Raw genomic sequence first — 12,371 nt, forward strand, 5'->3', positions numbered from 1 at the left:
CAAATTTGCCTTGATGGTACAGGATTTAATGAAGAGGAAGAAAATCACTTAGGGTAGGGTGGGTGTGGAGGGGAACTTGTCTAGCAGGTTGTGGGAGTAGTTGTAAATTTGAAGACAGTGTAAACATGAAGTTAGTTTAAAGGTCAAAACTGAGTCTATGGTATCTTTGACTGACTGTCCGATTGTTTTAAATGGTATATGATCCATGCATATATGACTTCAGCTGATCTCAAATTTTCATTATAAAACACTAAGAAGATTGTTGTTTGTGACTTAAAGGTTGTTTTTTTTTAAAGTCAGAGTGGGTAGTTGCCTGATTTCAAAATTCCTAAGAGTGTAATTTGGTTTCCCACAATTCCCGATGAAAGAAAGATACAGAATAGATCCTCAGGGTCAGCATGCAGAAAGAATAACAAGGCTTGTGCTTACAGATGCTTGTTTGAATTAAATTAAAGACTGAATTGGCAGAAATCAGATGACAAACCTGGTACCTCCTGACCATTATTCTTTCTCCCACAGTGTAAAAGGGGAAAAAATATATTCAGCGGTTTTATTTTTGTGCTTCAGTATAATAAAAATGAGCTGTACAAATGGATTAGGAAGCTAGAGGAGACAGTTGAGAGATACTTCGGCCTCATACATTACGTAGACCAGAAGACCTGATGAAGCAAAGCATCCCTTGGGGGAAGCAAGGGCAGCAATTTTCAGTCACTAGCTATTTGAGTAAAAGAGTTACAGCCAATCACATTTCCAGCTGAGAAGCATGGGCTTTATTTTTTTATCTCTTAAAAAATTCAGTTTACTCTAAAAGTTTTCAGACATTGTATCTTGCTAGGCTTTGCTAGAACTCTAGATTGGAGTCAGTTTTGAAAAAAAGTAGACTTAGCATTTCATCTTACTGTGATACTCGACCCTGCAACTTACCCATTAAACCTGTTACTTAAAAGGACTTTTAAAAAAATCAAATTTCTATTGTGAATTTGAACTTCTAAGGTAAATACTTTAGAGGTACTAAAGGTGAAGGTCATTTGCAGAATGGATCCATCTAATCATAAATGGATAGTATTTACAGTCAATTGAACTAGCCATCACTTGTCAAAAATTATTTAGCTCTGTTTAATTGGATTGCATATAATCATAAAGCCTAAAGAAAAGGAGCATTAGCTCCTCTGTCTAGCAATAGTTTTTTTAGTATTCATGTTTTAAAAACAAACAGTGAGTGGCATCTTTGTTTCCATTTGTAAATAGAGGAAAACCAGAAAAATCATACAGTGTGTAAGGGAAATAAACAACTGTTCATTTAAGCGTTTATGGAAGCTAGGAAAAAAATAAAGCAAGCCCTAGCAACACTTTCCTTGCTAATGTAAAATCTGCTAAGCTGTCCTATAAAAAAAAGGGTTGCTCAGGAAAAAACTCCTGTATGTAGAGGGAATGCATGTGAGAGAGATAATCTAATGTAACAGACTGAGGAAGAAGAGATAAGTAGATGTCGATAAGATACAACATAACACAAAACTAAAGGCATCAGCTAGAGGTGAAAGGCAAGATGTTGGGGTTTTTTACCATTGCAGAAACTGGTTTTCATGTGGTACAAAAGGTTTAGAAATCCTTAGAAGTCTTTGAATCTCTGTAGAGAGAATTTTCTTACTTTTTTTGAAACAGTATTAATTCCTGAAAGAGTTAGAACTCTTAGGAATCTAGAGTGAATGTTAATTTTGGGGTATAAGCTTGATGCTTTTGTGAATAATTCAAAATGTAACATTGTTGTGCAGGAAGTGCAGCTTGAGCTTGTGGTGGTTAAAATTGAATTACAATCCAATGGATGCAATCTGAGGTAAATGATGTGGGCAACTGTAACAGTAAGGTAGACTGATTGAAATATTTTTAAAACTAATTTTTAGCAGCAAGTAACCATGAAATGCATTTTATCAATTTATTGGCTGTACTACTCAAGGCAGTCAGAAACATGTCTCCAAATGCATTTTCCTTCATATGCTATGGGCATATTTGTGATACCTTTCAAACGGACATACTTACTCAGTTTTGTCTCTACACTGTTTAGCAGCATGCTTTTTCTCTTTTGCTGCATTGCCTTGTGCGCTGAGTATTAATATCCCTTTCTCAAAGGGTAGAACCCCTCCAGAGCTGTCCAGATTGAAGCAGTATTTTCTTTAAAACCAAGCACTATAAAGCTAAAGGTTTGTTTTATGTGGTTTTAAAATTTTTAAAGTAAGGAGGGGATGCTACTATGAAGGATATGGGTTGTGTAGTCTTATCCCTGCCACAAGACTGTAGGTGCTACAGTAGGCAGTGTTAACAGGAGTTGAGATACCAGTATCCCATTTTTTTGTTAATTTTCTCCTGTAGTTCAATGTTAAACTTTGAGAAAAGTATATTCCCTTTCATTAAAAACAGTTAATAGCATTTAACTAAAAGATCAGTCATAATTATGTTGAGTAAAATATGGTTTTCGTTTTTTTTCCCAGTTCATTGTGGTAATGGGTACACAGCTGTGGGAATGCAGCAATGATGGGTAAAGTGCTGATAATACATTTAGAAATGCACACTACCAAACAACAACAACCATGTAGCGCTGTTATACAAAACCTGTAACAAAAAAAATTCTTCCTCTCTCCTCTGATTTCTGCTGTCTACTCTGAGTCTCCTTTCCTTGGAGCTGGATGCTGCTGACCAGTGCTGCTCTGCCGCTGGTGGGGAAGGGACAGACAGTAAGCTCTGTTCTGCCCTCTCCTCTTTCATGTCCTGGCTCTAACCAAAGTTTATAGCAGAATCAATTTGTTCACATGGAGATCAGTGGCTCCTGGGAAAAAGTTCTGCTGAAATAAGGTGCCTGGAGCTGCACTGATGGAGTAGCAGGAAGGAGTTTGGAGATTGCCGTAGGAGAGGCACGGATACCTCACCCTAGTAAAATCAGAGCAACGAGGCCACTCAGAGTGGTGATCTTTGCTCCTCACTAACCTTTCTGCTCCTATCTTTTTATTAAAAAGGCTGTATTTGATGATGGTGGTATTATTATCATCATCATCTTGATTATCATCATTATTGTGATTTATTATTATTATTGCAGTTCACTGTGCTCAGTTATCTTTGTTACTGACAATACAAGACTTGCAGAAAGTGCTGTTAGGGGGAGTAACACTTGAAAACAGTTCTAACTTCTGCCAAATATCAGGAAGGTAGTGTCTAATCGCAGCAATTATTAATGACATTTCCTATTAATAGTGCAACTTGTTAAGCATATACTTTCACTAGTAGTTGACTAGTTAGAAAGACTCATGATACTTAGCATTTGCAGGTAAAATCAGGGATAGCTCTTACACCTGGGGTCAGTGATGTCCATTCCTGCTAGAATAACTTTCTTGCTCTGGAGGTTTTATTTCGTTGTTAGAAGTGCAGGCAGCACAAATGCTGGCAAAAAGCCCAGTGCTATAGCCTGCTTCACCTAGACGTACACTGTGCCTGCACAAGAACCCCCCGGTGTGGGGACAGGGGGGAAGAGGGGATCCCCTCCAGCCAAAAAACATTAGAGCTGCTGCTGTGAGAAATCATCTCATCGTAAATTCCTCAGGTTTGGGGCTTCATCAATGTCTGTACTGCCAGCTTCTGTCACGTGCAGCAGCAAACTGGCAGTATAGTCTGGGTGTTCCTTAATCCTTAGCCCTGGAAAATCTGCATTATGAATAAAACATATGGATTCACTTGAGCTTTATTCTGAGCTGTGCTTGTAGTGCAATTTAGTCTTGTCAAGTTTGTGGACATAGTGTTTGCATATAATATACATATATAACACATGTAGAATATATGACTATATAGCATTTAGTGTAGCTCTTGCTCTTCTTCACTTGTGTTTCCGTGTGCACATCTTCATGGAGGGTGTGACTTGACTATCTGTAGTAGATGGCTTCTCTCTCTTTTTTATTTATTTATGTATTTTTCTTCCTTCTCCAGGTCATCTAAATGCAGGGTTTTGGTTGTATAGCTAGTGCTGATAAGCAATTCTGAATACTTTAAAAGACCTTCAGATAGTGAGAATACTTCAAACACTGTGGAGCTGGCAGGTTGCTAGGATTGTAGGATTGTAACTTGTTAGTTGCATATACTTGGAATATCCATAAAGTTTCAACTCCCACTTGTTTTTTCAGTTTTTTTTTCCTTTCAAGAGTTCATCCTTCTCAAACCTGTCTTCATTTAATGTAGACGGACATCTTCTGAGTTAGGATTTGTTTTCCCAAGACCTCGTGTGAGCTATTCCATTCTTATCACTAAATATCATTATTAATAGTAAAACATTAATAAATCTCCAGTGCTTACACACAACCATCATTCTCACGCTTCCGAGTAGCAGTGGCATTTTCTGTTTGCTTGGAGATATTTGGCTGTATCTGCAGGAATCTTTGACTATCTTGAAATAATTTTTTGGCCAGGCTGAGCACTTGTGCATGTACCTGCGGTTGATGCAACATCTGGATGAAAAGTAGTAATCTTAGAACCAAGCTGCATTGGTTTTTACCTTAATTTCTGCTCCCCCACCTGCAGAAAGGTGTGTTTTCCCTCCCCTCAGTTTAATCCCTGTTTTCTCAATCGTACTTAGTAACTGACTTGTGACACAAATAAGTTTATTGCAAACTATTCAGTTTTAAGCTCATATAAGAAGCTTAAAAAGGCTGAGGAGATCAACATTTATGTTATATTATTAGTAGATGGCAAAAATTGCAGTAAAACTCCATGGATTTTATCTGAATTAATTTGATTTTAGAAACTGGAGAATTTTTCTACTTGTAAATATCTTTGTAGTTGAAAATAGTTTTTTGAAATGAAGAAAGAAATGGAAGTCAAAGTGTGTTTGAGTTGGTTTAGTTGTTTCACTGTTAGTTTTCAGGCTGACCACGTGCAGCATCATGATATGTACGTGTAGGATTTCTAGTCTTACACGATAACACATGAAGTTGATGTGCCATTTCATTGTAAAAATGTTTCACTTCAGCATGGTGACACAGGTATAGTCATAAAAGTGAAATATGGAGAGTTCTTTGTTTTCTGATTATCTCTCAATATTTGTTTCATGATTTGCAGAAATTTCAATTTTGAAAAATCAAGCATGGGGCTTTCCAGTATGTGGGTACAGGCCAGTAATGGAAGATTGAAACCTGCAATTTAGAAATAAAGCAAAATTCCATACTTGCTAATGTTGCTAATTAACAAGAGGTTAATATGTGAACATCTTGCTTTAATTTACAATGCTTTAGTCATCTGTATCTATGGCTTCTGTTTCATGTTTTGTTTCAGACATTTTTTTTGTTTTTTTCTTATCCATCTTTAATTCTAGAACAACCAGAGAATGGTAATGATGCTACTGAATTGGGCAACTTTATCATACCTGAGATTAGTGTCACAAGTGTGGCTGGAGAGAGGACCGGGAATGGGGAAAAGAGCAGAGCACTAGCAGAGAATGATGTTCAGCATTTACAGGGAGTACAGGAAACAGCTACAGATCCTAGAACTGACAGCAAAGGCATGCCAGAAATCAGGAGACAAAAATCTGTAAGAAAAATGATGGAGGATGGAATAAACTCATCTGGCAGAGTGCAGTTTTAGCAGAGCACTTGTAGCTGCACTCTAAGGTACCACTGTTGATTGAAAGGGTCACTGCTGCATGTTTGGAGAATTAAAGTATGCAGTTAATATATTTGCATGTGTAATAACACAAATGCATGTATTTCACACAGCTTTGTCTGTGCCACAGACAACGTTGACATACTTTACTAGTAGATTTATTTAATCTGGAGAAAATACACTGTGAGGCTCAACCTACCTTTGAGTTATTAAGCATACTTACTGGGTTTACAAAATCTGGTGATCAATGGTATGAAGAATCCATCAAAATGGATGTGAAAAGTATCTCATTATGTACCTCAGATTTCCCAAATTCCACTTTTCACGGTATACTGGAGATCTCATGTTGTGCTTGAGTTTCCAACTCATACCACCAGACCTATGATGCAGAAGGTGACGACCTTTCAGTCCTAAAGCATTCTTGGGTTGCTAAATGTGCAGGTGCCGTGTTGAGTGTCCTGGGGCATTGATCACATACCTTTATAATTAATAAACTTTGCAAAATCATGTATTGGAGCACTTGTTCAAAGTAAGATTTACGCTTTTGTTCTGTGTGATATCTTCTAATCTATAAGTTTCTAATCTCCTGCATGAATTAACAAGACTGCATTTTATTTATTTTTCCAAAATCACTACAAAATGAGATTGTGGGCATGCTTTTTGATCTGGTTAATGCAGCATTATTTGCTGTAACTTTATATCCTAATGAACCTTAATTCCAAAAATGTAATGGAATAGGTAAGTGTGTTGTCTTCTGTTCTCTGTTCTGTTGCTGAATGGCTTCATGCTTTTAAATATCAAAATCTAGCAATACATAAAGATCAGGAAATGTGAGAAAGTAAATTGCTAATTCCTTATTTCTTTTTCTACCATGCAGGTAATACTGACTTAGCAATTCAAGAAGAACTGATAGAAGTATCTGAAACTGATGAAGGGTTTTACTCTAGGGCTACTTCTAGTGCAAGTCAGTCTGCCCTATCTAACAGCAACAACATGAGCAGTAAGAACCTTTTAGGGAAGAGCCAACGAAGGTCTGGAGGAAGCAAAGCTGGAGGAAAAGAAAAAGAAGGAGAAAGCTGCAGAGAACACTTGTCACGAAAACAAACTCAGAGAGCCATGAGTGAGAATCTAGAGCTTGTCTCTCTGAAGAGACTGACATTGACAACTAGCCAGTCCCTGCCTAAGCCTGGCAGCCATAGTCTAGCCAGAACAACCACTACTGTGTTTAGTAAATCCTTTGAACAGGTCAGTGGTGTCACAGTTACAAATAATCGTGGTGGCGTATCTGGTACAGAGGCAAACAGGTTTTCAGCTTGCAGTCTTCAGGAGGAAAAACTGATCTATGGAACAGAAAGAACAGATTTTCCCGTTTTAAGCAAACAACCTAATCAGCAGCGACCCCCTAGTATTAGCATAACTTTGTCAACAGATTGATATTAAGTTGGCAAGTATGAAAAATAAAATATTGAGGGTTTATGCTGATGTTGGTGCATTAACGTCTTCAGTATGCTGTACATTACTTTCTTAAACCTCAACCCCATAAATTCTTATTTGACTCTCATTTGACAGTAATAGTGAGTAGACAACAGTTCTAATTATGTTGTGTCAACTTCTAGCAGCTTGAAAAGTTCCTCTTTGACTTACTGTGTTTATACACCTGATTACTGACTTACATCTTCACCAATTTAACAAGCATGGATTGGTTGGTTAGCCACTGACCAAGATGTGTGGCTTTTTACAAATGCAAAGTATGGGAGTAAATAGAGCATCTTTCCCATAGTCTTGTTCACTGCCAGTTGGCATAGGTGAAACTGGAAGTACCTGTTTTGTTTAGGAGGAGTCCCGCAGTATCGGCATGAAATTTTGGAACTGCAGTGTAATAACAAGCATCCTCTTACCTTTGCCATGAGACAGCTGTGCTTACATGTAAGACTCAGACTAGAAGCATCAGTTCAGCGTTCGATGTTACGGCGGGTTTTGTAACGGTAGTACCCGTTGCAGTGTTTGTACTTCCTCATGCCTATATGAGTCTGAGTTATAGATGCGTTTTGGTTTTTCTTTAAGTCTTTGAAACTGGGTCAGAAGTCATACAGCGGCAGTCCTTGTAGATGGGAGTTCTTACCAGTTCCTATAGTAGTCACTTTTTAGACTTAGAAATTGTGTGATAGACTTTCTTTCAGATCCTTAAATATAGGGCGCAAAGCTACTCATTGAAAAGTCGCTGTCATCTGTATTATTATTTATGGGGAAGAGATACGCTTATGTAACAATGTCATGTAGGAAATAAGGTATGAGCCCTTTGCACTGACTTAAGCAAATCAGGAGTGTAAATGTATTTAACATGAACTTCTTACTTGAGACTAAAAGAATACTACCAAAGGATGCGTACTTCCAGTAACTTGCAAGCACAAAGGGAAATTATAATGTAAATATAATTAGAACTGTAATTTCTAGTCTTTGATATCTATTATTTTTCTAGTTTGAAATTCTAAAACAGCAGCCTGGTCAAGGTTACCTAACCTTTAACCTTCAGTTAGTTTCGTGACCTTGTTTGATACTAACTTTTATAATGCTAAGTTTTTAATTAAAAAGGGATGTTGAAACTTCTTGTGCAGAAATTTGGAGAAGCAATAGCTGACAAAACCGCTCCAGTAGTAGTGATTAACTGATAAACAGATGATATAATATTATGAGCGGAGAAATAGGATGAAGATCTAAGGTGTAGTGATTCCCACCTGTCCAGATTTCTGCAGCTAGTAATCCCTTACTGCCAAGAGCCTTGTAACGAAACAAACACTAAAATTTTGGTAACTTCCCTGTTTGCCCCGAGATGAGTTTACATGCCTATTTTTGACTTAAACTGAAGCAGAAATAACTTGTAAGAGCTAATGTTATTCAGGTTTATAGCAATTAATAAGCTGGGTATTTAATGAAAAGAGATGAGGAGACATAGCTGATAGGGACAAGTAAGTTGTGTAATTCTACTTCGAAGACTGTAGGCTACATGTGTAATTTCTTAATGTTCACCAAGCTCTGCGGAGTAGCTGCATCAGTCTGTAGATATTTGTCTTCACCTAAAAGCCTGAGTTTAAATGAACATGCCGCACTTTCTCATATTCTTGTTTGTTGTGTGACACTGTTCTGTTCTAGTAATGCAGTATTTCACCTTTTTACCGTGAAGTGTTTTCTTAATTGTACATGAAAACTTACATTCCTAATGTATGAACTGCAAGTTTGTCCTGTACAGTGTTTAATACTTCAGCCAGTGAAATAAACTGGTTCTTTGAAGTTGTATGTTTTTGTGAATACTTTGTACAGCAGAAAATTTTGTCTTTTTTATAGGTTTTTCCGCAATACACATTAGACAGCACATTTGTTTCAGATTGACTAATACATGTGGCGGCTGGAGCATGCACAACCACAAGCGCTAGAAGGGTTTTAGGCAGCTGGTAGCAGACATGGGCTGGCACTACACACACGGAAGGTAGAGCTCTTCCTTTCCTTGAAATGTGTTCTAGATGTTACAAAGAAATAACCTGGAGAACGTAGAGCTGCCTCCTGCTCTGCTCTTGCAGTGTAGCATTTACATATGCTTTGGAAACACTTTACAGTAATTTAATTGAAACATAAACTAGAACAGATAAATAAAATTGCAATTGACAAATGTTTGTTGTGACAGTATTTAGTTGTGAGTTTGTGTTAAGGGACTAGAATTTTCAAGTAATTCAGCTGGGTTTTTTCTGTTTCGTTTAGTTCATAATTATCTCCACAGTAGACACTCTTGCAAGCTTGGTCTTGGTATAAGAGTTGTTTGTTATACTGGGAAGATTTAGTCACTTGAGCTACAAATATTTAAAATTAGAAGGATCTAAAATGCTATAAAATGTGAATATGTCACATAATGTTTACAATACTGTTGGCTACAAGTTTTAACACTGTTTGAGTAAAGTTAGCTTATCCTTTTATTTAGCTGATTATTCTAACTGTGCTCTGGTTTAAACCCAAGACGTAGGCTCGTATTGGTACAACTGAAATTATATAAAGCTTTGTACTTTTTTAAGAAAATGATAAAAGGAAAGGTTCTTGATACTAAAGGCTGCTGTTCCTATACATATGCGGGTTCATACATATGTTTCTATACATCTGCGGATGAATATGTATGTATGGGTCTCTGGAGCAACTTACACAATGAGCATGTTTTTGTGAACTGACATCACATCTTGATACTGATCGAGACTGAAGAATTTCTTTCCTGATGTGAGTAATAAAACTGTCAGTTGTGCTTCTTCCTTTTCTTGAAAATGGAAAAGAAAAAAAGGCAAGATAGGGGAGAGATGGCACAGAATTATTTGTTGTCCAAATATCCATGATGTGGGACTTGGTGGAAGGAGAGGAAAGGGGGAAGTAGGGCAGGAAGCAGATAAATTAATTCTTTCGGAATATTTCTAAAACTGTCAAGGGCTCGGATTTTGAGCATTATCTGGTCAGTTTAGATTGATGAATGAAAAATGTATATTAAAGAAGTATAGGACTTCTAACAGTGTAAGGAAAGCCTATTAAGACATCCCATATTGTAGTCTGCCCAGGAGTGGGTAGTTCTGATGAATACATCATACACGGCTGCAGTGTTCTGCAGGAAGAACGTTATGTAGGAGTGAATCATCTCAAATTATAATAAGAGAAGTTGTTTTAATGCTGACATTTATAACTGACCTTCCTGTTTTAAATCAAAGCACACTGTTCCCAACGATAGCTTTGAACAGCAACACTTTCAAAACTGTTGAAGCTGAGAATTCTTTCTGTTGTGAGAAACTGTAACATTTGTGCAAAAAGTGTATGGCCTCTAACCACTTGCTATAGAGCTGCAGTGACTTTTCTGAAGGGAGCGAAATGTGCTTGAATTGCCTTGAATACCTGGCAGATTTGACAGGTACAGAAATATGCAGCTATTTTAGCCACGCTTCTCTAAGGAGGTCTCCTGATTTCTATAAGGATTATAGAAATTTCTAACAATTACTATGTCGGATCTCTTTTGTCAGCGTTTGAGGCTTACAGTGCTGTATATAGGTATGTAATATATTGCCTTTTGTATTTGTATAATTCTACTTCTAGTACTAAATGTGTACACTTTTTAATATTCACCAAAGTCTGTGGAATAGCTGCCTCGGTCTACAGATGTCTGTCTTCACCTAAAAGCCTGAGTTTAAATGAATGTGCCACACCTTCTCATACTCTTCAGTTTGTGTGACACCGTGTTTTAGTAATGCAGTGTTTCACCTTTTTTACAGTAAAGTGTTCTCTTAATTATATGTGAAAACTTACATTCCTAATGTATAAACTACAAGGTTGTCTTGTTTAGCGTTTAATAATTTAAGTAGTGAAATAAACTGGTTTTTTTTTGAAGCTGTGTGCTTTTGTAAATACTTTGTAGGGCAGAAGATTTTGCCACCTCTTTGTTGAAATACACATTGGGTAGCAGTACATCTGTTCAGTTGTCATTACATGCATCTAGAAGTTGCAGTAAGGTTAAGCACACTACTTAAAATGTGCCGAATACCCATTTTAAAGAGTGCAGGCTCTCAAGTGCAGCTCTGCTGGGAAACACTGACAGGTGAGTTCAAGCAGATGAGTTGTAAACTGGTTGATGGCAGCAGGTGACTGTCCTGTTAGTAATGTAGCATTGCTTGGGCAACTTGGTCGTTTTGGTGGTCTTAATGTAACAGTGCTTTGTAACAGTCGTTATTTTCTACGTGTCTTTATCGTTAGATCATCTGTCCAGCAAGCTTCACGGTGTTCCTGTGACCTGTGGTGATCTGGGGCTGTTGGCCGTCTGCTGCAGGGCTGGCGTGGCGGCTCGTGTTCCCCTTGCTCGTGGAGACCCCCCGGGCTTTTTTTGGCAAAGCTGCCTGCCAGCTGCCTGGCCCCTGTGTGTGCTGGTGCCTGGGGTGGGTTGTCCCCAGAAGCCGGACCTGGCGTTGCCCTTTGAACTTCGAGGGTCGCGTGTGGGCTCCTGTCCCCTGCCTGCTGGTGGCCTGTGAGTGGCAGCGCAGCCGCGGGGGTATCCACCTCTCCCGGCCTCGTGTTACCTGCGAACGTGCCGAGGGTGAGCTCTGTCCCGTCACCCGCCTCCATTCATGAAGATTTTAAACCGTCCCGGCGCGGGTACGTCCTCCCGGTGCGCACCGGTAAGGCCCGGTCTGCAGCTGGGCCGCGTGCCGCTGGTCCCAGCCCTCTGGGCCTGGCAGCTGTGGCAGTTTTCTGTGCCTGGAGGCCTGGGGTTCCTGAGGTGGGTTCCTGGGGGCTGCTCTTGCTGGAGACGGGAGAGGCAACGGCGGTAGCGAGTACCGTGGCCTTTTCCGTATCTCCTGCCAGCAGGTCCTCTTCCCCACCCAGCTGGGGAGCCCTGTTTTTCCCTTGTCTTCCTGATGCTGATAACCCTGCCAAAGTTTTTCTTGTTACCCTTCACCGCCCTTGCCAAATTCCATTTCATTTGGGCTTTGGCTTTCCTAACGCCATCTGTGTGTGCTTGGACAGTGCATCTATAACCCCCTAGGTCCCCTGCTCTTGCTTCCACCTCCTGTATGCTGCTTTTTCATATCAAGGTTCAAAAGAGCTCCTTATTCATGGGTCCAGTTCTTCTGCCTCTGTGTTTTGTTTTGTTTGTGTGTCTGCGTTGGGATGGACCATTCGTGAGCCTGGAGGAGATGGTTCTTGAACGTCAACCAGATCTCCTGGGC

The 12,371-nt window shown here is 39.0% G+C and overlaps 1 protein-coding gene across 8 annotated transcripts in view; it reads left to right on the plus strand.

The window, feature by feature from the left end:
• Window positions 1-11,037, plus strand: part of HYCC1 (hyccin PI4KA lipid kinase complex subunit 1) — a 49,882-nt gene extending 38,845 nt beyond the window's left edge. For 5 of the 8 annotated variants that reach the window (XM_080382183.1, XM_080382185.1, XM_080382186.1 and 2 more), the window contains 2 exons: window positions 5,348-5,362; window positions 6,512-11,037. In XM_080382183.1, the coding sequence (XP_080238309.1) occupies window positions 5,348-5,362; window positions 6,512-7,068 (572 nt within the window). In that variant the 3' untranslated portion in view covers window positions 7,069-11,037. Of the gene's footprint in view, window positions 1-5,347; window positions 5,643-6,511 lie in introns of all 8 variants that reach the window. The other 3 variants (XM_080382190.1, XM_080382189.1, XM_080382188.1) reach the window with 3 other exon arrangements.
• Window positions 11,038-12,371: the final 1,334 nt, after the last annotated feature.

The sequence above is a fragment of the Falco punctatus genome (assembly GCF_963210335.1).
Source record: "Falco punctatus genome assembly, chromosome: 4".
Lineage (NCBI taxonomy): Eukaryota > Metazoa > Chordata > Aves > Falconiformes > Falconidae > Falco > Falco punctatus.